This window comes from Miniopterus natalensis, chromosome 4 (assembly GCF_054644295.1).
Source record: "Miniopterus natalensis isolate mMinNat1 chromosome 4, mMinNat1.hap1, whole genome shotgun sequence".
Classification (NCBI taxonomy): domain Eukaryota; kingdom Metazoa; phylum Chordata; class Mammalia; order Chiroptera; family Miniopteridae; genus Miniopterus; species Miniopterus natalensis.
In genome coordinates this window covers 67337606-67364302 of record NC_142084.1, presented here as the reverse complement: position 1 = coordinate 67364302, position 26697 = coordinate 67337606, and the positions used below count along the sequence as shown (strand labels likewise).

General features: G+C 49.7%; 1 protein-coding gene across 2 annotated transcripts; it reads right to left on the bottom strand.

Moving 5' to 3' along the window:
* Positions 1 to 288: 288 nt before the first annotated feature.
* SLC44A2 (solute carrier family 44 member 2 (CTL2 blood group)) lies at positions 289 to 25264 on the bottom strand. Of its 2 annotated transcripts, none has more exons than XM_087816718.1 (22): positions 25167 to 25264; positions 11816 to 11864; positions 10248 to 10321; positions 10038 to 10122; positions 9372 to 9456; positions 9074 to 9184; positions 8942 to 9002; positions 8729 to 8852; positions 8528 to 8611; positions 8322 to 8434; positions 6614 to 6745; positions 6418 to 6517; positions 6249 to 6341; positions 6013 to 6100; positions 5157 to 5419; positions 4977 to 5071; positions 4255 to 4358; positions 4076 to 4149; positions 3917 to 3987; positions 3677 to 3765; positions 2417 to 2501; positions 289 to 1586 (listed from the first exon to the last, which is right to left on the bottom strand). In XM_087816718.1, exons 1-22 carry the CDS (start codon positions 25195 to 25197, stop codon positions 1480 to 1482), a joined length of 2118 nt encoding a protein of 705 aa, XP_087672844.1. In that variant the 5' UTR covers positions 25198 to 25264; the 3' UTR covers positions 289 to 1479. The 2 variants fall into 2 exon arrangements, with proteins under 2 accessions (XP_087672844.1, XP_087672843.1); XM_087816717.1 differs by lacking the exon at positions 289 to 1586 and adding an exon at positions 1593 to 1982.
* Between the last annotated feature and the right edge of the window lie 1433 nt (positions 25265 to 26697).

Sequence of the window (26697 nt, the reverse complement as noted above, 5' to 3'; positions counted from 1 at the left end):
GGCCACGTGTCCAGGCCATGTGACTGAGGAGGGGGGGCCAGAGGTGGACAGCCCATGGCCGCCTTCTGGAGTCTAGGCACCAGAACCTAATAAGGGACATTTGTTCAGGAGAAACCTGAGCTGCTTGCACGGTGGAATTCAGGCGGAGGCAGGGGCCAGCAGACAGGGCTTCCTGGCCCTTCCCCTAAATACAGTCACCCCAGCTCAGAAAATCCTAGGGCTGTAAGAGCTGGGGTTCTCCTTACCAGCCTCCCACTGCCCCCACAAACACTACAGGCTCAGGCACTGTTACAATAGGCACTTTATTTGTGGTTGGAATGCAGTTACACGCAGGGGTGTGTGGACAGAACAGGGGAGGGAGGAGGACTGGCAACAGGGACAAGACATGGAGACCCCGAGCAGGAATTTCTCCCTCTCCGGGATCCTGAAACGGTGCTGATGAACAAAGACATGAAGTCCGGGGCCTTAGGATATGGCAAAGAGGAAACCAGGAGACCAGGTCCTGAGTTCAACAGATTTGGCAAAAGAATCCTCAAGATGAGGTGGCTGGAAGGGGGGGCCCGGTGTGCACATGGCATCTGCCCTGCACCCCTTCCCTGAAATTGTCCCTTGGGTGGATTCAGTTTCTTTTCTCTCTTACAAAGAGAGCTGTGTCAATAACTGGCAGAGGAAGGGGAGAAACTCAGCTCAACTCCTCCAGCCAGCCAGCCAGCCAGCCAGCCAGCCAGCCAGCCAGCCAGCCAGCAGGTTTCTATTAGGCAGCTATTAGTGGTCTCCTCCCTCCTGCTCAAAGCAGCCTCCCAGAATAGCCTCACTCCCTCATCTTCCATCAACAAACAGGGTGCATTGCTCTCCCCCCACCCCGTGGAGACACCCCCACCTGGGCACGCATACCATACCCAACTGCAGCCATACCAGATAACAGAAGGCACTCCTCACTGGCCCCAATCTCAGCTGTTGAGACAGACAGAAAAAGCTAATAGACCCTTTAATGCATAGCCAGGTTTAAAAAAATAGTAAAGAAACACATGTGGCGGCCTGTGAGCCAATTGTTCAGCTATGGAGAAGGGACTCAGTCCTGGCTTGAGCAGATACAAACGAGGCCTTTAGGAGCTGGAGCTTACTGTGGCCATCCCACCATACGAAGGAACAGAAAACTTGAGGCAGCCCACAGAGGTTGGGCCCCATCCCGTGCCAGACACATCAGGAGCCCTCAAAGGACTTCTTCCCATCCAGGCTGGTGAGGGCTGGAGTGATTCGTTGAGCAGTCTTGTGGGGGCCACCATGAAAAGTCTGACTGCCCCTTGGCATAGGGAGGAGATGCCACAAGTCCTCCAGGTCCCTGGAAACTGGTGGTAACTGGATGATGGGGGGTGGCAGTGACAGGACTTCAGGTCAGCCCAATGGGCTGGGGGTTCTGACCCAGCTGCCGAGCACCCAGTGTGAGACTTTACAGGAAGGTGGGGGAAGGTGGGGACTTTAAGACTCTGCCGGCTTCTTGTTGGTCTTGTTCAAAAGCTTCTTGAGATTGGAAGACATGAAGTAAGGCCTCTCGGCCGAGCCATCATTCCTCTCCAGGTCCTCCACTGTGGAGAGAGACCCCAAAGCAGGTGGTATGAGGGGAGCTCAGGCAGGGGCCTCTGGGGACAAAGCAGGCAGGGGCCACAGAAGCCTCAGAGGGTTAGGAAGCAAGACACACTGGGACTGGAGAGGGGCAGACTATAGTGGGCTCAGGAATGGGACACACACGCGTTCCCCACACTCCCAGGCAAGGAAGCCCCGCATGCATCCCCGGTCTACAGGGAGGAAATGAGGAGGCCTGCCAGGCCACAAGCTGGCCTCCCTCCTTCTCTACTCCTCCTACTCCTCGACTTCTGCCTGCTTCCCCTCCTCCGCACTCCCCTTCAACAGGATGTCTCTCAGCTCAGGCGACATGAAGTAGGGTCGCTCCTGAGAGCCGTCATTCCTTTCCAGGTCCTCACCTGGGCTCCCCCCAGGAACCGGCAGGGGAAAAAATGGGGTGGTCAGGAAGGGAAGGAAAGAGGGAGGCAGGGAAGAACAGGGAAGCCAGCAGGCATGGAGGAGAGGAAGAGAAAAGAGAAAACAAAAACAAAAACAGACAGATTGAGAGACCAGAGTTAGTGGCAGCCATATTACCCCCCAACAAAGCTGAAGCCAAGGGCCCAGGGGCAGAGCGTTCCAGCTGCAGCCTGAACCAGGGGACAATAGGATGGAGCAGCTCTGAGAGCAGGGAGGAAGCTGAGAGGGCATGCCAGGGCCCTAGGTAAGGGACACCTAGTCCCTGGGAAGCTGGGGGCATCCAGCAGGTAAATGTGTAGCTCTATGGGAAGATGTTCTACCCAGAGGGGGGAAGGGAGTCAGGGCCCAGCAAGGGTAGGGGTGAGGGGTCACTCACAGAAGCAGAGGAACAATGTGTCCACACACATGCCATAGACGCTGAAGAATCCATGGGCAATCAGGTAGGAGCCAATGATCACAGTCTGGGCGAGGGGACAGGAGCTGTTTCTATCCCAACTCCAGCCCAGGGTAATTCCGACCCACCCAGTCCCTCCCAGGCAGGGACCACTTCACTTCTATGCTAATAAGCCCTCCTTAGAATAACAACCTAACTCCTTACTCCTGTGGGCAGAGCCCTATCATCCACAGCACATTCTTTGCTCTCTTCAACCCCAGGGCCTTTTCACATGCTGTAGCCCTGACTCAGAAGTAGTTATTATGCTTCCTCATTATTCCGCTTTAAGTTCAAACATCAAGTCCTCAGGTACCACCTCCTCCAAGGAGCCACCTCTGACATCTAGACCCTGTTTTATACTCTCCTAGTACTGAGCACCCCTCCTCTGAGATCTTCATCTGGCTGCAATTTTATGCATGTTTAGGACATTACAGGTTTACTGCCCACATTCTCACTAGACTGTATCTGTCTTGATTATTTTGGTGACTCACAAGGCCTTGGTAGGTACCTGATAAACATTTATTGACTGAAGTGAGTGGACCTTAGAGAGATTAAATAACTTGCCCAAAGTTACACATCCTAGAACTAGCAAAGAAGACTAAAATAAAAATCTAGGTCACAGGGCTCCAAGGCCTGCACTCAGATTTTGTGCTTCTTAGGGGTGATGACCTAACCCCTTCAGGGCCTGTTACCTCCCCGCCCTGACCTCCCTCCACATCCTCCCTTCTTCACTTCCTCCATACCAGTCACAGCTATTTCTTCACTGCCCTGGTATGGTCCTACCTCAGAGCCTCTGTCCTTGTTCCCCATGCCTGGTTATTGCCTGTATCTCCTTCAGATCTTAGATCTGACATCACTTCCACAGCGAAACTGCCTGGACTCCCAGACCTGCAAAAATCTTCCACCACAGGCTCCAAAAGTTCCCTAGAATTCTGCCCTGTGGCACGTACCAGTTTGCAATCTCGTATCCACCCATATCATTATTGATTAATGTCTATTTGCCTCTAAACTATAAGTCCTCTAGAAGGAAGCCCTTCCTCCTTCTGTGCGTGGTACACAGTAGGTGCTTAATAAATGTTTGTGGGAATAAATAACCAATCTCCTACTTCTGACCCCCACCCGTATCAGTCCAGTCAGAGGGGGGCAGGTGAGTCCCAACACCTCCTTCTCCCCTGACACCCGCCCATCCCCAAAGTTCCATACCAGTATAGGGACCCAGTAATAATTGAGAGGGGGTGCTGTGTCTTGTATGATCCTAATGCGGTGGGTGAAGAAGAAGAAAGCCAGGATTCCTGGAGAGGGGGAGAAAATGGAGATGGTTGAGGGTTTTGGCTAAGGGCAGTAGCCCCCCCCCCCCCGAACACCCAACCACTACAGAAGACATGGGGAGCCCACAGACCAAAAGGCTCCCACAGTTAGACAGGCTGGATGAGCAGCACTCACCCACGCTACCCACAACCAGAAGTTTGCCCAACAGGAAGAGGAAGTCAGTAACTTTGTCCAGGACAGCCACTCTGCAAGGGAGAGTGAGGAGCAGGTGTGAACGTTGGCTCAGGGACCAGGGGTGGAGGGAGGTGGCAAGAGGATGGTGTTTTCCCAGACCTGATGATGTTCCTCATCAGCAGGAAGAAGGCGTTCTTGGCTGAGGTGCAGAAGTTGGTACCATAGATGGCAATCTGGAGGGAGGTAGACGGGAAGAATCATGTCCCCTAGGTGGGAATGTGGGCTCCTCCCACCCAGTAGAAGCTGGTGGGCTGGTTATGGGTCCGAGGCCTACTCACCATGATGTAGGCATTCCTGTTGAGGAATTTGATGAATTTCTCCAGGCACCAGAAGCAGCATTTGAGACAGGTCATGAGGAACTTGGCAAACTTGTTGTCCGCAGCTGGGTGAGAATGGAGGGATGTGAAGGGGAGGGGATACCCCCTACCTCCTCATTACACACACTTGCCACAGTGCAGGACTCCCAGAGCCCACCTTCTCAAAGAGACAAGGAGAGGAGCCTCCTTGATTCAGGATCCTTGGGGGGCATGTTCCCAATGAGGGACCCAAGTCTGAAGCTTTTCAATCCAACCTCCAAGACAGGAACCAATCACAACCCACACCACTGCTCTGGCCCCGCCTCCCACACTGACACTAATCTTACAGACTTCCATGGTACAACCAATCCCAGCCCCAACAGCCCCTCTCTGACAAAGAAAGCAGTCTTAGCCCCGCCCTCCTCGGTGCAAACAAACCCCAGCCCAACTCTCTCTTCAGGAACCAATAGTGGCCTATAGGCCCAGCCTCCTCAGGGGTAAGAATTCCACCCAGTGGGCTCTCAACAGCTCCTCCACAGCAGGAACCAATCACCCAAGCCCTTTAGCTCCACCCCACCCTTAGTTAGAAACCAATCACTCACTGTCCCACACAAACCTCGCCCTCAAGCAAGAACCAATTCCGATCTGCCCCACAGTCCCGCTTCCCCAATTTAAGGCCAAAGCCCACAGCATTTGGGCCTCACCTTTCAGGCGCTGATCCAAGTACTCCAGCACCACTCGGATGATCTGCACAATAGCCAGAATGAGGGCACCAAAGGCCAAGGAGCCTGTGTGGTACCTGCAGGCCAAGGGCATGGTCAGTGGCTGTGCCAGGCCTCCTCCACCCCATCTCACCCCCATCCCCAGACCACCGGGGTTCCCACCTGAGGGCCCGACTGAAGGCGGAGAAGAGTGGAAAGGCAGGCAAGTCATCTGGCTTGTGCAGGGCCCAGTAGTAGGAAGCGAAGGCCCCAGCTAGTGTGACCTGGCCCAGAGCCAGCACGAAGTTGGCCAGCCAGAAGAACATGAATGCATTGAATATCTGCAGGCCCAGCAGGGCCCGGTGGTAAGCTGACTCACCACCATAGAAGGCGAACTGGCAGTAGGCTCCAGGGCATAGGCGGGACTCATTGGAGGAGGGGAAGGTCTGTGGGAGGGATGCAGAGCCCAGTCACAACACACAGACCCGGGGTGCAGAGTGGGCTCTTGGCATCAGGTCTGGGTCAGCTATACCATGGGGTGGGACAGGAGTCATGGGAATTAGAGTTAAGCCAAGGGGTTGGGGGTTCAGGATTGGGACTTACAAAGGAGGTTCTAGAAGCAAGACTAGGGATCATGGAATGGACTCAATGGGTGTCAGTGAGGCAGCATAGGTTATTTTGGGGATCAGGGTGGGGTCATGTGTCAGTGGAGTGGCCACATGGACAGGACAAGAGTGGCAGAGATCATCATGAAGACCACAGAAGTCAGGATAGGGGCTTGTGGAAGGCAAGGAAGGAGTTCTAGAAGCAAGAAATGGCCATCACTGGGTTAAGAGAGGGTTGTGGGAGCTCCCAAGTTGGATCTCTTCCCCTCCATGCCCCCCATATCAAGTTGGATCTCTTCCCCTCAATGCCCCCCATATCCAGCACAGGGCAGACGGCAGGCACTGTCTGTTGAATGGCCCCAAAGTTGGGATGAGAGGTTTCAGATCCTCTATGGGCTGCTGGGAAATAGCTGCCCCCACCTCTGGAAACCCACCTCAGGGTTACAGGTTTTCCCAATAACTGGGCAGGTGGTGATATCATCAAAGATTTTATAAATGGCTTCGTTGGAAGTGGACAGGAAGCTGGAAGCTTGTTAAGGAAATTGAGGTCTAAGATTAGGGACCCCAGGGGCTTGTGGGAAAGAATCCCTTCCCCTACCAAGCTGCAGGTCACTTCCAGGCAAGTTTGGTCTTTAGCCATCCCCGGGAATTGGGGTCTGACAATGGATACACAGCAGTGCTGGCCCAGTAGGCGATGCAAAGGCACAGCAGGAAGAAGGTGACCAGTGGGTACAGCATGGAGCACATCACATATCCCACAGCCCTGGGGAGGAACAGAGAGATGGGCATCAGGGACAGAGCAGCCCTGAGATCACCCCCCCTCACACCCTCACACCCACCTGCTGGCTTCTTTGATGAGTGCAATGGCGATGAGAATCCTCTTCCGTAGAAAGATGAGCAACAAGATGATAATAACCTCAAGTATGCTCAGAATTATCACTGTAGGGGGCAGAGGGTAACCAAGTCTGCCAGTTGCCTGAGCACCCACTCCCTCCCACGCCTAACTGAGGGCAAGAATGGGGGGTTGGGACTCACTGAAGGCCATCCAGGTCTGCCGCAAGTGCAGGTACACACGGAGGTCTGTCTGAAAGCCAAGGTCCACCAGGGAGATGTCGGAGCCGGCTTCACCACGCAGTCGGGAGTACTCCATGTAGCAGTGAAATATACCTGCACAGAGGAATCGCCATGCTACAGCCCTCCGACTGCTCCTCCAATGTAGCAAAGCAGGCACAACCACCCCGATTTAACAGAAGCAAAAATGGAGGTTGAGAGGGGCTGCCATTGTTTGCTCCTGCCTCAGGGTCTTTGCACTAGCTCTTCCCGCTTCCTGGTACATTCTCTCCCCAACAGATCCTTCACATCCTCTGGCGCTGAAATGTCACTTTTTCATGAGACCTTCCAGAAACCTTTCCCCTTTTTAGAATCTTACCCTCTCACACTCCAACTTCTTATCCCCCTTTTCTGCTTTGACATCCTAGAGGATTTTCTGGTTTGCTTCTTGTCCATCTGCTCCATACCCCCAGGAATATAAGCTCCACAGGAGCAAGGATTTGTCCTGTTTTATTCATTGCTATAATCTCAGCACCTAGAAAACTGCCTAGGACACAGTAGGTACTCTGTACATGTTTGATGAATGAATGAATGAATGAATGAATGAATGAATGAATGAATGGTGTCAGGATGCTGTGTGGCCTGCGCTTTCCTCTGACCCCCTTGAGACTCTGTAACAATGATTCATGGGTAGTAAGGGAGGACATGGGTGTCAACATCCAGTGGGGTAGCATTAGGGATTTTCAGCATTCCTCTTAGCTCTTTGTAGAAGAAAATTGTAAAATACAAAGTAAAAAAAAAAAAGTCTAGTTGCCCAACATGCTAGCATCCAGCTAGAAAACACTATTAACATGAATATTTTAATATCCGTGTCCTCAGATTGGATTGTATATCAGGCCATCTTTCCAACTGGGAAGTTTAAAAGAGTAATCAGGCCCTGGTCAGTGCGGCTTAGTTGGTTGAGCACCAAAAGGTCGCCAGTTCAATTCCTGGTCAGGGCACATGCCCAGGTTGTGGGTTCAGTACAGGAGGCAACCAATCAATGTTTCTCTCTCACATCAATGTCTCTCTCTCTGTCTCCCCCTATCCCTTCCTCTCTCTCTCAAACCAATAAAAAATATTTTTTAAAAAGAGAAAAGCCTCTATAAAAAAGAATAATTAGAATATAAAGCACTGGGTTTTGAGCTTGGCCTCTGGGTTCCTTAGGCCTCAGTTCTCCCATCTCCTCCACATACTGTCTTCTTCTCATTAAGCTTCCTAAACTAGTAAATATTAATTATCCCCATTTTATAGAAGAAGAAATTGAAGCACAGGGAAGTTGACTCACTTGTTCAAGGTCACAGAGTGAGGAGTTGGCAGAACTGACATTTGAACCCCCAGCTTTCTGGTGCCAGAGCATGTATCCTTAGCCACTGTCCTAAGTAGTCTACTTGCGAATGAATGCCTTTTGGTGTTGATAAAATACAGATCCAGGCCCCAGTTTGGAAGACTATGGTTTAGCCAGATGCTGGTTGTTTTCCAGCATCTGCTGTCATAAACAACAATAAGATTAATATCTTCACAAATACGCCAAGTAAAAGGTAGAGGACGTCTGATGGTTTAGAAGATTCTTGATGGGCCAGTGCCAGGTCAAAGGGCAGGAGCATTTTGTAGACTATGGGGAGGGGAGTAGGAAAGGAGGGGGGAGACGCACCGTAGCCCAGTACCAGGATCACCATGACGATCATCACCCAGACCATAATGCCAGCCAGGAAGCGGAGCAGCACGATGAACAGGAGGCTCATCACCATGGCGATGACCAGGCCTCTGGGGGATAAAATGGGCACAGGAGTGGTCCCCACCCTCCTACCAGCTTCAGAATGCCCAGCCCAGAAAAGGCCACCATCCCTCTCATCTTACATGACAATCCAGTACCAGGAGACAGTATAATCTTCAAATATCCTCATGGCCAGCTGCCGAGCCTCCAGGACTCCATTGGCCTTCCTGGGACAAGGCATACAAGGGTAGTGTCAGACCCCTCCCTGATTGGTCCAGCCCCAAGGGGATGCTCTGTCCCACCCAGGAAAGCGCAATGCCAGTATGGTGGGCAGCAGTCCTCACTTGGCACCCTCAACCAGCTCAGTGATGTTTTTCCGAACGCCGTCCCCATCCTCATAGGTCGTCTCGTTGCCCACCATGAGGACCCCCTTGTGGGCATGGATGGCTGGGAAGCATCGTCGGGCGACTGCATGGAGCAGGGGATGGGACAGGAGTCAAGCTGAGTCCCTGACACCTCCCCACACCCTACCTAAGCTCACAGGACCCCAGACTCACGGGGTGTGCTAGGAATGAGGACAGGGGGGCAGTCGCCATCCCGAAGCACCTGAGCCACACCCTGTCGAGAGAGGGGACAGTTAATCCCCCATACCAGCACTCTCCACATGGCCCTGCCTAGGCTCCCCTCACCTTGTTGTTCTGGAAGCCGGACACGCAGAACTGCTTGTAGTACTCAAAGTCCTGGGAACTGCGAGCATTCAGATAGGTGAGGTATCGATTGGGGCACTTCTCCACGCAGATCTTGGGGGGCGGGCAGGAGGCAGAGTTGGGTGGGGTCAGACACCTGATCCCCACTCAAAACACAAGTTCCACCTCCCATTCACCACAGAAAAAGAAAAAGCTAGGTGAGAAGCCATCACTACAGGGGGGAAAGGACCTGGTGATGGAAATGGGGGACAGAGAAGGGGATGGGGAGGGGACAAGTTACCTGGGGGGTGGGACACTGGAATTCCAGGAGGACCAGGGGGCTGGCACACTTCACAATGTTGAAATAAAACAGGTAGGGTTTGTTCCTGGGGTTGGGGGAGGGAGATGAAAACTGTCAAGACTTCTCAACCACCCTATATAAAATATCTTAATGAAGACAACAATAACTACAGCAGCAACATGCCAGGTGCCATGCTAAGCTCTGCACACATATAGGCTCATCTAACCATCACAACAGCCCTATTAGAGTGGGACTATTATAACCCACATTTTGGAGATGAGAAAAATAAGGCCCAGAGAGGTTGAGAAACTTGCCCTAGGTGACACAGCCAGGGAGTGACACAGCCCTCACTTTTACAGGTAAAGGAACTCCCTCTTTTACCTCAGCTGTTCATCACCACCTGACATCAAATCCAATAACATCTCCTCTCTGTCTCTCCCCTAAAACGTGGTCCTCCAGAGAACAAGACTCTTAATGTCTCATTTAATGTGGTGTCCCCAAGGCCTAGAACAGCGGCTCAGGATGGTGGGAATTTTATAAATATTTGTTGACTAGACTAATGGATGGATGGAGGTGGGAGATGCCCAGAACCTTCTCCTCAGAGCTCATGAAGCCCTTCTGCCCACTCTTCCCCAGACCCACCAGGCAATAAGGAGCCAAACTTACGCATTTTTCGTGCCCTTCTGCCCGCAGAACTCGCCTCGGCTATCAGTGGGGTAGATCACCTTTCGGGGGTCTCCATGGGTCCAAGCTGTGGAGGAATCCAGACGCTGAGGCACTGCCTGCCACTCTTCAGCACCAGCCCCACTCCGGCCCCTAGGCTGTGGCTTGCACTCGCACCCTGGAATCCCAAGTCCTGTCCCCTCCTCCACTCACCTATGATCCCTACAGCCACATAGCCCACGATGGCCAGGAGGAGGAACACACAGCAAATGATGTCTGTGCAGCCCCTGGGAGCAAGGAACAGTGTAAGGGGTGGGAGCCTTGGTGCCCCGAGTATTACAGACCCATTGTACCCTGCACACACACTCACACCCATGTGTTATTCGGACACATGTTGCTTAGTTATGCAAATGCTATACCAGAGGGCATGTGCATTTTAAATTATAATATGTAATGGTACACTGTCCTCAAAGCAGGTTGCAGCAATGTGCAGCTCTCTTTTGATTGAGCATGTCCATTTCCCCACATCTTTACCAGCATTACATATTAATGTGTTTTGTGTTTTTTTAATTTAAACTATTTTTATAAGATTAAATATGATTTTGGTAAAAAAATAGATGAGACCTGGCCAGGTAACAGTTGGTTAGAGCATCATCTCCACATGCCAAGGTTGCAGGTTCAATCCCCGGTCAGGGCACATACAAGAATCAACCAATGAATTCATAAATAAGTGGAACAATAAATTGATGTTTCCTCTCTTTCTCTCTACAAAATCAAGAAAAGTTTTTAAAAATATAAAACCACAAAATGGGAATGTATATAATAAAGAAGTCTCCCCCCACCCACACACACTCCTGCCTCTAAGTAACCTGTTAATGATTTCTTGTGAGTCCTTTGGGTTATTAGGTATAAAAAAAATTTTTTTTTCTTAACTCAAGTGTGATATGATACACCTACTGTTCAGTGTCTTGCTTTTTTGCTTAATATATTAGGGGATCCATATCATCACTTAGGACTCTTGTACATTTTTTGTTGTAATCCTCATCAAGGATATTTTTCCATTGATTTTTAGAGAGAGAGGGGGAGGAGAGATAGAAACATCGATGTGAAATTGAATCCAAAACCCTTTGGTGCTTGGGCCGATGCTCTAACCACTGAGCCACACCAGCCAAGGCAGGACTCTTGTACATTTTAACAGCTGTGTAATATTAACCTAAGGATCCAGCTAACTAGTTGATGAACATTCAGATGGTTGGATTTTTGCCATTTTAAAAAAGGAAGCTATTTCATACATTTTTGTCCATGTGTGCAAGGTTTATGAAAAAATTTTTCCCTATAATTTTAATCTTTGGAACAAAAAGCTACATTTAAAATGTTCATATTTCCAAATTTCCTCGAAAAAAACTGCAACAATTATTTTCAGAGCAGAACCTGTGTGTTAATCTACTTAATCTTTGCTAATCTGTGATAGGAAATTCTATTTGGTTATTGGTTATTGTTTTAAGTTACATTCCTTAGCTTTCCAGTGAGTTTGAGCATTTTTCCATAACTACATTGTCTGCAGTATTTTTTGTTCCAGTCTTTTGCCCGAGGTGTTTTTTTTCCATTCATTTGTAAGGACTCTTTATATCTTTATATTAAGGTAATTAGTCCTTTTATCGTCAAGTTGCAAATATTTATCACCTGTTTGTTGGAGAACAGATGGGGGAGTGTAAAGAAACAGGGGTGGGACAGTATTAGCAGACACCCCCAGACCCCCCACAGGAACCCAGAGCCCTTACCTATTGTAAATGGGTCCTTTGAAGGTGGGGTCATACTTCTGTGGAGTTCCTGAAAATCAGCAAGATAGAGCTGGTGGGGTCAAGAAGGGGCTGGGAGACCACCCTCTCCCAGGTGCTCCTAGGGGTACCTTTGGCCCCACGAATAAATTTCAGAGACCCCGCAGATTTTCTGCCTCACTCAGCCTCCAGGAGAGGACATGCCCAAGCCCCCAGGAGAGCAGGCCAGGGTTGGGGGAGAAGCTGCTAATCGGATTTACCAGCTGGAGGCCACACACTGGGAAGGGGGCTGGAATGGGGGCCACCTGGGAGCTAGGTGGAGAGGGGAGGGTCCGAAGTGGGAACCCCACAGGAGGACTGGAGAGGGGGCTTCAAGGATGGGCCCTTCGGGTGAAGGGATTTGGAGGGAACTCTGAAGAGGCTCTCCCGGGGAAGAGTGGGGTGAGGGGTGCTGGCGGGTGAAGTGTGCGTGGGGGCGCGCTCCAGGCAGAGATCGGCTTTCCCTCTGCCCCCTTCCCAGGGGCCGGGCCCGGTGCAGAAGGGGGGCTGCCTACCGTGCTTTCCGTAGTAATGCTGCCGCTCGCCCCCCATCCCTGCGGCAGCCAGCCCCTCGGCCCGGGGGTCTGGCCTTGTGGGAGTCCCGAGGGAGGGACCGTCAGACCGACCGGCGGCGGCTCCTCCCAGCGAGGAGGTGGGCGGGGCGGGCGGAACCAGTCCGACCGGCCCCGAAGGAGCCGCCGCCAGGGGACTGACCCGAGGAGGGCGGGGAGAGGCCGGGTGGGGCCGCAGCTGCTCCCGCCAGTCAGCCGCCCTCCGCATTTAGCCCGCCCCGCCCCCACCCCGAGAACCCCTGGGCTTCGCCCTAGCCCCTGGGCTCGCCCGCCCCATCATCAGGCTACACCGCCCAGCACACCTCTCAACCCCGAAAGGGCGCCTAGGATTCACCCATTCTCTAGGTATGGAAACTGAGGGGCAAGTAGGTCAATTTCTAGCTGGGCGCCACAAAACCGGCAGATGGCTGACCCCAAACTCCCAGCTGTAAAGTATTTGAGCTGAAAATTCTCAAATCAGTGCATATATTTTATTTGGAGCTGCATTCAGAAAGAAAAAAAAAAAATTAAATGGCAACAGTTAAACATTGGGAGAGTCCATATAAAATTCCACATGGCCAGTTTCTTGAAAACTGGCGAATGGGACCCGCAGCCCCATGCCACATTCCTGTCTGGCACGGCCCTCAGATGGTCCCTTTGTGGCCCCCAAAGCTACACACTTGAGTTCATCATCCCTGCACACTCTCACAATTGTGACTCCAGGAGCCATTGTTTTGTAGGACAGGGATTTATTGAGCCCCTACTGGGAGCAGCCCCCGGGCTGGACATCAGGTACAGTGGCAAATCAGAGAGACCCAAACTTGTGTGTCTTGTGGAGCCAGCATCCTACTGGATGGCCCTGGATTCAAATGTTCTTTCTTCCTCACTGAGCCAGAAGACACTTAGGCCAATGCCTTGCCTACTCTGAGCCTCAGTTTCCTTAACTGTGAAATGGGGCTAAAGTTAAAAACCAAAACTGGTCAAAGACCAGGTCTGGGATGCCAGGAGGTATACAGTTGGCATGGGGTTTACAGTTGGAATGGATGTACTGTACTGTCAGTGTAGGGGTGCTCGAACAATGTGGGAGTACACAGTAGGTATGGGGATACTGCAGGGGGCACAGTTAGAGTGGCATTATATAGTCAGTATGGAGTCATACAGCTGGCATGGAGGTAGACAATTGCCATAGGGGAGTTTAATCCGTGTGAGATATACAGTAAGGGTGGAGGTATACAGCTCGTGGGAGGTATACAATCAGCATGAAGTTGTACAGCTACTGTGGGAGTATATAACTGGCAGAGAGTGCACACTCAACTGGCTGTACCCCCCACACCAACCATCCACCCCCATATAAACAGTATACTCCCTCAGTCTCGCTGCATCTGCCAAAAGCCATTGGGGCCAGTTGTATACTTTATAGTACAGTTAACTATATACAACTGGCATGGGGGTATAGTCGGTAGGAATATATATTCAGTGTGGGGTACACAGTTAGCATGGGATTATACAGTGTGTTCACATACAGTTGGTGCTCAATAATTACAGCTACTGCTTCAGAGTCCACCCCCACCACTGTCCCACGCTGATCGCTAACTCAGCATTCCTAGAGAAAGGCGACCTCTCCACAGTGGCCTATAGCTTTGGAGGCCCTACCTGACCCCTGGCCCACAGACTTCAGCAAATGGGCGAGGCTCAAGGCTTCAAGCCATGCCCTTGGATGACCAGGCCTCCTAAAGAAATCCTGTGGTTCCAGAGGTCCCTGCCAGCTAGTCCCACCCTACACAGTCTGAGTGGTGCAGTCTCTTCTCTTCCCAGATGCACTAGGTCTCTTGGGGTCATTCCTGTAAATTCAGGACTTCAAGCAACTCCATCCTGATGATTCCCAAATGTCAGTCCCTAGGGAGGGCCTGACCCCCAAGCTGCATATCCCTGAGACACCTGTCTCCCAGTGCCCCACATGGGGTTCTCATAGGCATCTCACACTCAGCACTACCACATCCGATTCCCTCTCAGTCGTCCCCCGCCTGCCAGGACTCAGAAATGGCAGCTCTGTCTTCCAGAGCGCTCAGGCTAGAAACCTGCGATGTCTTTCTCCTTAACATCAGCTCTACCTTCAGAATCTACCCGGTATCCAACCATTTCTCACTCTCTGCTTGGCCTGAACCCTTGTCACATAGCGGTCATCTCTTGCCTGGACCACTGTAGGTGTCTCCACCCTGGTCTCCCAGCTCCCACTCTTATCCTCCACTGTGTTCCTCCCAATGCAGACAGAGGAGCCTGTAAACACCTGAGTCAGGGCATATCCTTCCTCTGCCCGGAACCTCCATGGCCCTCACCTCATTCAGAGGAGAAGCCCAACTCTTCAAATGTTCAAATGTTCTAATGTTCTTTCTCCCTCACTGAGCCAGAGAACACTTAGGATCACAAGGCCCTGACCCCTCACTGCCCTCATGTCCTCCCCTCTCTCTCCTTTGCTCACTCCATTCCAGCCTTACTGGCCTCCTGGTTACACTGAAAACTCATCAGGCATGGCCTTGACTCAGGACCTTTGCACTTGTTCCCTCCACCTGGCAAGTTCTTCCCTGAGCTGTCCATGTGGCTCCACCTCCTTCAGGCCTCTGCTCAACAGCACCTCCTCAGAGCAGCTTTCTCTGACCATCCTATCTAAAACAGCACCCTTTTCCTCCATTATTTTTTTTTTTTATGTCTGTATTGATTTCAGAGAGAAGAACTAAGAGAGATAGAAACATCAATGATGAGAGAGTCATTGATTGTCTGCCTCCTGCATGACCCGCACCAGGGATTGAGCCGGCAACCCAGGCATGTGCCCTGACTGGGAATCAAACTGCGATCTCCTAGATCATAGGTGGATGCTCAACCACTGAGCCACGCTGGCTGGGCTCTCCTCCACTAAAATCACCCTATTTGCTCAGCCAGCGTGGCTCAGTTGGTGAGTGTCTACCTATGAACCAGGAGGTCACGGTTTGATTCCCGGTCAGGGCACATGCCCAGGTTGCAGGCTCAATCCCCAGTGCTGGGCATGCAGGAGGCAGCCGATCAATGACTCTGATCATTGATGTTCCTATCTCTCTCTCCCTCTCCCTTCCTCTTTCTGAAATCATTGAAAACATTTTTTAAAAATCACCTTATTTTATTTTGTTTCTTACCGCCACCTGATATGTCACACATTTATGCATTGTTTGCTGTCTGCCCCCAAGCCCAAAGGCAGGGATTTATATTTGTTTTGTTTGTGGCAGTGTTCCCAGTGCCCAGCATTGAACAGGCACTCAAGAAATGTTTGTTGAAAACAAACGTTTAATTAATAACCATAATATATAATAATCCATGTATATACAGTTGACCCCTGAACATGGGTTTGAACTTTACAGATCCACTTACATGTGGATATTTTTCAATAAATATATATAGTACTGTAAATATATTTTTCTCTTCCTTATGATTTTTGTTTTTTTTAAAGATTTTTAAATTAATTTTTAGAGACAGAGGAAGGGAGAGGGAGAGAGAAAGAGAGAAACATCAATGTGAGAGAAACATCCATCAGCTGCCTCCTGCACACCCCCTACCAGGGATTGAGCCTGAAACCCAGGCATGTGCCCTGACCGAGAATAGAACCAGCGACCTTTCAGTGCATGGGACCACACCCAACCAAATGAGCCACAGAGGCCCGGACTCCTTATGATTTTCTTAATAACATTTTTCCTTCTCTAGCTTATTTTATTATAAGAATATACTATATAATACATATAACATACAAAATATATGTTAATTGACTGTTATCAGTAAGGCTTCTGGTCAACAGTAGGCTATTACTAGTTAAGTTTTGGGGGAGTCAGAGGTTACACAAAGATTTTCTACTGTGTGGGGTGTCGGCACCCCTAACCCCCATGTTGTTTAAGGGTCAAATGTATAGTTAAGACTGAAAACAAAATGTAGCTTAGAGTTTTCCAGGTGTGCCTATTTTAAAAATGAATATATACCCTGGCTGGTGTGGCTCAGTCGGTTGGAACATCATCGAGTACACCAAAAGGTGGCGGGTTCCATCCCTGGTCAGTCCCTGGTCAGGGTGAGTACAGGAAGCAACTAATCGATGTTTTTCTCTCTCTGTCTGCCTCTCTGTCTCTCTTTCTCTCTCCCCTTCTCTCTCTCTCTCTCTCCCCCTTCCTCTCTTTGGAATCAATAAAATGTTTTAAAAATTAATTTGTGAATTTTATACATAAAAGAATTTAATACATGACAAATGTGGAATTTCCAGTTGGTAGCGAAAGAATAAGTTAGTAGGATTGACTGCATTTGGAAGAAAATAAAGTTAATTCCACCCCCTATACATAGCAAAACAATTCTACATGGATTAGTCATGCAAATACATAAAAACTCAAAATGATTACAAGTATGAAGGGAAAATACAGGAGCATATTTCTTCCATCTGAAAGGAGGTGAGACTGGTAAGGAGGGTGGAGGAGAAATACAGGAGCACCAAAAGTTTCTTGTGGCAGCCAAATGGCAGCCAGACTGGAAGAGTGGGAGTAGCCACTTAACAACTGGTGCTAACAAAGGAGGGCCTTTCAGACACTGGCTCTCTGCTCTTCACCACATTGGAGGTCCTATCATCAACCCATGTTACAGCAGAGGAAATCAAGGCTCAGGGAGGGAAAGCAGCTTGTTCAATGGCCTAGCAACAAGTGGTGGGTCCCTATACCAGGTGTGATGGCTGAGTGGGAGCCACTAAGGGTGTTTGGGCAGGAGCATAACCAGGACAGGCTGGGGACGGAAAGACACTTAGGGAAATTAATGGCTGTCTATGGGACAGCTGAGCTGTGTAAACCTGAGTTATTGCTGTGTAAGATGGAACTAAAGATGCAGAGAGAGGCTTAGGCTTGGCTCAGGGCCTGGCCTGGTGGGCGGGCACTCAGTAAATACAAGAAGGAATGTTGGTACTGTTACCTGATGGCTTCCACTAGCTCTCACTAACACTAGTGGATGGGGAAGGAAGGAAGGGCGAGGCAAATACTGATGGTTTCTGATAATGAGCCTGATCCAAACCCTGCAGGTTGGGAACTTGCTGAATCTTTGCAACAATGCTGCAAGGTAATAATAAGAAAAGTACAAATGCCCCAATGCCTCCATTTACTGACTTGTTTGCCATGAGCCAGGCACTCTTCTAAAACATTACACAGCCCAAGCTGGTTTGGCTCAGTGGTTAGAGCATCGGCCTGAGGACTGAAGGGTCCCGGGTTTGATTCCGGCCAAGGGTACATACCTCAGCTGCAGGCTTGATCCCTGGCCCTGGTCGAGGTGAAGGCAACCAATCAATATGTCTCTTTCACATGGATGTTTCTCTCTCTCTTTCTCTTCCTTTCCTTCCTCCCTCCTACTCTCTCTAAAAATCAATGGAAAAAATATCCTCGGGTGAGCATCAACAAAAAAAGGGGGGGGGAACTATTTCATCATGTGAAAATTATGTGAAATTCAAATGTCAGTGGTCATCAGTTCAGTTTTCATGGCACACAGCCATGGTCATTTTCATACTGTCTGGCTGCTTTCATCCTACACTGGCGGAATTGAGTAGCAGAGACAGAGACTGTATGTGGCCCGCAAAGCTGAAAATTTTTATTCTCTCAACTTTTTTTTTAGAGAGAGAAAGAGAGAGAGAGAAAGAAAAAATAATCAATGTGAGAAACTGGTAGGCTGCTTCCTGCACACACCCTGACTGGGGATCGAACCCACAACCTGGGTATGTGCCCTGACTGGTAATCGAACCCACCACCTTTTGGTGTACAGGACGATCCTCCAACCAACTAAGCCACACTGGCCAGGGCTGTTCTCTCAACTTTTACAGAATTTGCCATGTCCTGGTCTCTAGGCCATCAACCAACATGCTGAGCCCGAGTCCAGCATGTTTCATGTGCTCTCCTGGTAACAAGTGGAGGTGGTAAGCCATGTCATTTACTCCCCTGCAATACAGGTCAGGAAATCGACAAGTTCTTTTCCTCTCCAGGCTGCTGTTTTCCTGTCTGGAGAATGAGACTAATACTTGCATTTGCTTCATAAGTACTGACAGGACTGGGTGCTCAAAAAGCACTTAGCACAGGTCTGGGTACAAGGCTGCAGCAAACATTAACCAGGAGCTTGGTACCATTTGACAGAGGGGGCAAACTGGGGTCACTGGCTTAGACCCCATAGCTGGTGAGTGATGGAGCCGCAAAACAAACCAAGGTCCCTCTGGCTACAACCCAGACCTTTTCTTTGGCAGATACTGGGAGGGACAGAGCTAAAGATATGACAATGGTTTGGGAGAAGGCATGGGAAAGCTGGGCCATTAGGCCAGGCTAGGGGTGGGGGTGGGGTGTGGAGACAGCCCTTGAGTCCTGGCTTTGCTGGGCACAATGGCCAGCCTACCCTGAGCATTGGGCGTAGGAGATAAGAGAACCAACATGGGCTGCCTGATTACGATGCTGGTGCCAGGACATCAAGTGCCACCCAGCCCCCACGGCTTCCAGATACCAGCCAAGTCTCCAAAGCCTACAGCAGCTCAAGGCCTCACCCTTGCAGCCAGTCTGGCTCACCCCCACCTTCCCAGAAGTCTGTGCCTGAGGAATGGTCATCCTAGTCACCCAGATGAGATCCTTTGACAGAAGGTTTGGGAACAGCATGTGGGTGGGAAAGCTGAAAGTGATTCTACTAGTCATAATGCTAAGAATGAAACACAGAGTGCCTGCTGTGTGCCAGGCATTTACTTCTAGAAATTCATGTCATCCTCACAAGGCTCTGAGGGCAGATGGTGCAATATAGAAACTGAGGCACATGCCCGGCCTGGTGTGGCTCAGCGGTTGAGCATCGACCTATGATCCAGGCGATCAGGGTTCGATTCCCGGTCAGGGCACATGCCCGAGTTGTGGGCTGCAGCCAATCAATGACTCTCTCATCATTGATGTTTCTCTTTCTCTCTCCCCCTCTCCTTTCCTCTCTGTGAAATCAATAAAAATATATTTAAAAAAATAAAAAAAGAAACTGAGGCACAGAAATGTTTAATTACTTGCTCCAAATCACACAGCCAGCAGGAGCTAGGATTTGAACTCTGCTCCTGACACCATATTCTTGAACTCTGTGCTTAATGAATAACTCTGAGTAACTGAGCATTTGCCATGGACCAATCTCTGGGCTAAGTGCTGTACCTGCATCAGTTCACTGAGCTCTGGAGATAGAGGGAGCTGATACTGTTGTTAACCTCATTTTATGGATAGAGAAACTGAGGCTCAGGTATATGAAAGGTACAGATACAAAAGGTTCAGGGATATGAAAGGTAAAGATGGTACAGAACTAGGAAGAATGGAACTGGGACTGGAACAGAGCCAATGCTGGGTTCCGGAACCTGGCTGAGAGTCAGAACTCTGTGGTTAGCTTTTTTTGTAGATGTGTTCATTTAGCACATTGGTAGTGGGTGATTTAAGTGTTCAACTAGCGTTATCTCCTCTGTTCTGGTCTGGTTTCTGCCATTGCAGTCCCTAGAGGCCAGGGGGAGTCTGTGAACACCTGAGTCAGACCAGGCTCCTCCTCTGCTCAGAACTCGCAATGGCTTCCATCTTTTAGAACAAAATTCCAAATCCTGCTTCCATCCCCTTCCTGCCCTCACCTCCTCCCATTCTACTCCTGGATCCCTGTGCTCCAGCTGCACAGGTCTGCTCACTGCTCCTTTGCGCAGGCAGTGCCCTCTGCCTGAAACATACTACACCGCTCCCTCCCTCACTCCTCTGGTCACCTCAGGATGGCTTTCTCTGATCCTCCTATTTAACATTTTAAAGAATTTATATGCATATATGCATAACCCATGGACACAGACAATAGTGGGGTGAAGGCCTGGGGGGAGAGGGGAGGGGACCTATGTGGGAAACGGGGACATTTGTAATACTTTCAACAATAAAGATAAATTTTAAAAATTTTAAAAAAAAATTTAACTTTACCTCCAGGCCCTATAAATCACTCCCACCCCCTCTATCCTGCTTTATTTTTCTCCAGAGCCCTTCTCTGACATTCTAAAAATTTTCCTCCTTCATCTAATTTCTTGTCTGGTTTCATTTCTAGAATGTCAGCTCCACAGTGCCTGCTGTGTCTCCACCATCTAGAACAGAACCTGGCACACAGTACCTGCACAATGTTTGCTGAAGGGAGTTATGAATGAACTTGTTTAGATTAAGTAACCGGTATGCTTATCAAGATAAAAACGTAGACTAGAACAAGACTTCAGACTAAGAGAAATCACTCTGCCTCTTACCCCAGGCCCTGAGCCCTCGCTTCCTCTCCCTGGGGGCAGCTCTTCTCACTGATTTCCCTTTCCTCTTTCAGTCTACAGTTCACATACCTAAGCAGATTTCTAGTCATTTATCCCTGTGTTTTGTCACACATGCTAACATAATCGGACACTGTTCCCCATCAGAGAAGTTAAACCTACTTCATCTTTTTACAAGGCAACATAGTATCCTACTCTGGGAATGGTATGATTTAGCCTGAGGAACTATAAAAAGATACAAATGCCGCACACACAGAAATTAGTAGACTAAGCTCTGGAGACTTCTAGGCCATGTTACCTCTGGGATGAGAACAGCTGGCTGAGTGTTTCTGAAGGGTTCTTTCAGGTGGAAGGCTAAAATCTTCTGTGTGGTTGAGGGCTTATTTTTAATTTTCAGTCCCCACAGAGAATATGTTAATTTTCTTTATATAAGAGCTTAAAAATTTATTTTAAAATAACCCTCCCTTTGAGGATTGACAGGGCAAGGACATAAGAGAACTTTCCGGGGTGATGGGGAAGGCTTTACCAGAGGTCTGCCATTCTTTTCTGTTGAAGTCCAGATATTAAAGATTTTAAGCTTTGTGGTTCACATATCGCCTCTGTTGTATATTCTTTTTTGTTTTTATATACACTTAAAAACAGTTAAGATAGTAAATTTTGTGTTATGATTTTTTTAACACACAAAAAAACACCATAAAATAATAATAACACTGATAGACCCTACTTGGACATGAGAGGCTTCTGAGGTGCTGGTAATATTTTTTACTGAACTGGGTGCTGGTTACATGGGTGTGAAAACTCCTGGAGCCTCGTAAATTTAGGATCCAAACCCTTTATGTATGAATTTTCTGCTTCAATAAAAAGTTCAGCCCTGGCTGGTGTGGCTCAGTTCGTTGGGTGCCATCCCCTGCACCAAAAGGTTCCCAGTTCAATCCCCAGTCAGGGCACATGTTCGGGTTGTGAGCTCGATCCCCAGTAGGGGCGCACAGGTGGTAGCCAATTGCTGTTTCATTCTCACATCAAAGTTTCTCTTTCTACCCCTCTCCCTTCTCATCGGTCTAAAAATCAATAAAAAATCTTTTTTTAAAATTTTAAAATGTTTCCTTTGATTGGTTAAACATAAGATGGTTCACCCACAAATGCACTACTTGATGCAACTGTCAAAAATGATTTTGGGCCCGGCCGGGCGTGGCTCAGCGGTTGAGAGTTGACCTGGGATCCAGGCGATCAGGGTTCGATTCTCGGTCAGGGCACATGCCCGGGTTGCGGGCTGCAGCCGATCAATGACTCTCTCATCATTGATGTTTCTGTCTCTCTCTCTCTCCTTCTCCTTTCCTCTCTCTGAAATCAATAAAGATATATTAAAAAAAAAAAAAAAGATTTTGGAAGCTTTTCAGGCACTGACATAAGAGGTCATCTCCAACATATATTTTAAAAAACAACAACAAAAAGCAACATGTGAAACAAACACCTTTCATTTAACAAATACTTGTTGAGCATCTACTAAGTGTCAGGCACTGTCGTCGATACACCTTCAGACCAAACAGACATGCATTCCTGTATCATGAAGCTAGCACTTTAGGGATTTGCTGACATTTTTGTAAAAGAAAAAACCACAGTCACACTATGAATAATATGTATATATTTGCGTGGGAAGCTCTAAGGTCTAGACTCCATTTGAAAGACAACATAAGCTGTTTTAATACTAATGCACTCCGAAAAGGGAGTATGGGGCTGGGAGAGGAAACAAGGAGACTTTTCATAATAAAGCTCTAAAGTCTTTTGTATCATTTGTATTTTGAAGCATGTGAATATATTATATATTATCTCTTTTTTTAAAAAGCTGCAATGATGAAGTAAGTACCCTCTCCCAACAATGTTTTGTTTTATTTTCAAATCAGGTGTCAGGACCCCGCTGCTGGCTGAGCTGGATTTTAGAAAATTGAGCCATGGAATCTGCTTTAATTTAACAAGCAACACTCCTTTTTCCCACCCTCTACCCCCACCCCATCAGTCTATTGTTTTAGATTCTAGAATCTTACTCCATGCTGCTCATGCTAAGGGTGGGCTGATTCATTGCTGATATCCGTTGAGGCTGGGAGTCATTTCCTTCTTGGAGACACTGCATTCCTCTAGACAGGGTGTCTGCTGAGAAGAGAGCTTCCTGCCCTGCCCAGGTCAGCCCAAGTCAATGTCCTGACAGAGAGGTCTGCTTCTCTATCAGCTCATGGAAAATCCATGTCCCCAGAATCAACAGCCCCAGAGGCATCCTGAGCACACAGAGCTTGCCAGGAGCTGGGCAAAATGGTTCCCACCATGGCAGCCCTATAGGTGAGGACAGAGTTTTAGAGAGATCACCAACTTGCTCAGTACCACAGTTCATGTTAGAGTTAGAATCTGAGCCTGTGTCTATCTGATGCTACCCTCTGAATTCACAGAAAGCATTGAGGTTGAAGGGAAGGATATGTGAGCCATTCTTGCATGCTGTTCCCAAAGGAAAGGTCCCCATTATCTGGCAGAGTGGCTTCACAGGGCATCCCAAGGGCCCCAAGTTTTTGGTTCTGATGAGATTAGACTTTTTACAAGCTAAATGAGACCCTTCCCCACTTGGAGGAGTCAAGCCATGTGGCCCCCCTGGAGGAGGTGAGGGTCTGGCTGCAAGACCCTGCTAAAGCCTCCACCTTGGCATCTCTGAGCCTCATAGAGAGAAATAATTAAATAACTGTGAGGTTTGTTTACTGTTCCCTCTGCCTGAAACACACTTCTTCCAAATTTTCCCACAGCCATTGGCTCAAACTCCAGCCCTTGGTCACCTAAAAATAATCCCAGATGATTTTCCCCACATACATGGTATCCTGTTCTTTGCTTCACGGCACTTACAACAACCTAGAATTACATATTTATTCCCTGTCCACTCTCCACAGTCAAAGATTCTGCTTTATTCACTGTTGTGTTCTCAGTGTCCAGACCCTGTCTATAATAAATGCTCAATAAATATTTGTACGTGGAATGTGGTCCCAGTGCCCAGCATAAGGTCTCCTAGGCACAAAGGTCCCCTGTCTCGGGTGTGAGCCTGTCAGGGCCTGGGAGGGTTTGCTCAGACCCATCCATGGAAAGCTCCCTTTGGCCAAATTCAAGGCTGGGTGAATTATATCATTGTCCGCTCTGTCCCCACATCCTTTCCCCAGCCTGACCTCTTGAAACCCAAAGATTTCTCAAGTGCTGCCCACAGGCAGGCAGGGTCAGGCCCAGATCCCAGGCTAAAATTCACAGATCAGAGATAGCTGGCCACACCCAAGGGACACACAGCATGGGCAGCTGCAGGATCTGGGGCTCGAGCCAAAACCAAGAACAAGGGAGCCCCTTAAGAGACGGGCAAGTTCAAGCACGGAGGCAAGTGACTGGGTGGTGGCTAGGTCCCCCTATCTCCATCTTCACTGGGCTGGGCAGGGAGGGTCCCAGCCTCCCCCAAATGTGTCTCTGCATCCTCCAGAGGCCACAGTCCCTGGGGGGGCCGGCAGAGGCAGAAGGGAGGGAGGGAGGCACAGTTCTGGTAGGTTTGTTTTTCTTTATTTTTGAGTGGTTTCCGGCCCCTTCCCCAAAGCCATTCAGCCTCACAGTTTCCAGGAAGTTTCTGTCACACAAGGAGGGGTGAGAGGGCCCCTTTGCCCCAAAGCAGTGAATAGTGGGGCGTGTGAACAGCTCAGCCCTGGGGACCCAAAATGGAGAAGAGAAAGGAGAAACTGAGCACCATTACCCCTAATCCCCGCCGTGGGAACCCCGGGAAGAGAAGCACAGTAGGGCGTGGTTGTGGAGGGGCCTCATCTTGGCTCCATTCCCTGGGCCCCAAGAGGTCCGTGGGAGGGGGCACCCCCAACCCTTTGCACAGGGTAGGGAAAGTTAGCCAATTGTTTCTGGCTTCCTATCTGCCCCCTCACCGGAGGCGCCCTGGTTTCCTCCCTTCCCGGGCGCAAGGCGAGACCTAATGGGCTCCCACCCTTGCACTCAGTCTGCAAAGTCTTGCCTCAGTTTCCTCACTGAGCCAAAAGCCCGCGACGGCGACTTCCAGGGAGATGTGGGCAGGAGTAAGAAGTGGTCAAAGGGGACTGGAAGAAGAGGGGTACTTGGGGAGGTTGGGGCCCTGTATCTTTTCGAAGCCTTGGTCTCCGCGCCTCCCCTCCCCCACTTGGCATCTGAGCCGCCCAGATAACGGGACCTCCTCGGGCGGAGCATGCGCCGGGCGGCCCGCCGGCCAGAGGGAGAGCAGGGGCTCCGGGGAGAGGATGCGGGGCGGCCTGGCGGTTAGAGGGGGAGAGGGCTCGGCGCCGAAAGGGATGCAGGCCCTGGACGCAGGGTGAGGCCTCAGCTGCAACGCGGGTGTTCAAGATCGCGGACATCCCCCTTCCCCAGTCCTCCCCCAACTCAGCAAAGGTGGCCGCGGGTCATAGGTGGCTCCTACCGTAGGCTCCGTCCTTCCTCTCGTCCTCCATGGCCACGGCGGGCGGGGAGGGGAGTCCGAGCCGGCGCGACCCCAGCCCGGGCGGGCGGGAGGCTCCGCGGGCTGCAGCGCCCCGCCCCGGCGCGGCTCCGCCCAGCCCGCCGGCCTCCCTGCGCGCCCTCTCCAATCGGAGCCCCGCTCGCGCTGGGGCGGGCCCGGAGGCGGGCCGGGCTCCCGAGTCCCGGGCCTCAACCTTTGTTTCTCATCTGGAGTCCTGCGAGGCCCTTCTGTTGTGTTTTGTGCCCAAGGAGCAGTCGTCATCCATCCATCCATCCATCCATCCATCCATCCATCCATCCATCCATCCATCCATCCATCCATCCATCCGTTCAGACGTCAAATAGATAAGCGCTCGCTGACTGCGTGCCAGTGAACAGACAAAATGATGCCATTTTTCGTTCATCAGATTGGCAAGAATTTGTGTTTGTTAACATCAAACCGGGAGAGCAGATGCTGCAGAAAGATTAAATCCAAACCGTGTTCACCCTGTGCGATTCCTCTCTGCCCCTGCAGGCACGTGCGCATGGGGAGTACAAACAAAGGGTGTTACCTGCGGCTCTGGTAGTTAGTGTAAAAACACGGGGATAGAGGCTGGCTGGTGTTGCACAGTGGTTGTACATCACCCCTGAACCAAGAGGTCACCGTTCTATTCTCCGTCAGGGCACATGCCCGGGTTGCCGACTTGGTCCCCAGTCCGGGGCGTGCAGGAGGCGCCCGATCAATGACTCTCTCATCATTGATGTTTCTATAAATCTCTCCCTCTCCTTTCCTCTTTCTGAAATCAAAGATATGTTAAAAAATAAAAGAATGAAGTCATCAGGGAAGTGCACAATAAAGCAATGAAATACAACTACCCACTTACCAGAAGAGCTAAAACTAAAAGGGCAGACAGTAGCAAGTGTTGGTGAGCAAATGGGACTGTCCTCCACTGCTGGTGGGAACGTGAAATGACACAGTCACTTGGAGAAAAGGCCTGGTAATTTCTTATAAAACTAAATGGGTACCCACTGTATGACCCAGCCATTGTACTACTAGGTATTTACCCAAGAAAAAGAAAACTGATTGAAAAGAAAAAAACCCCACAAAACATGTAGACAAATGTTCACAGCAGCTTTATTCATAACGGCCAAAATTTGGGACATTGAAAGCAACCCAAATGTCCATCAATGGGTGAGAGGTTCAACAAACTGTGGTCCATTCATTCCATGGGATACTCCTTGGTGATAAAAAACAGACACACACAAAACAATACAAAACAAAATACTATTGGTAAGTGCAACAGCATGAATAAATATATTTTTTAAAAGCATTATGCCAGCCCCGGCTGGGTAGCTCAGTTGGTTAGAGTGTCCTCCCAAAGTGCCAAGGTTGTGGACGGGTCAGGGCACATACAAAAATCAACAAATGAATGGGATGTTTCTCTCCCTCTCTCTCTTCCTTCCTCTTTCTCTCTAAAAATCAATAATAATTTTTTAAAAAGCATTATGCAAAG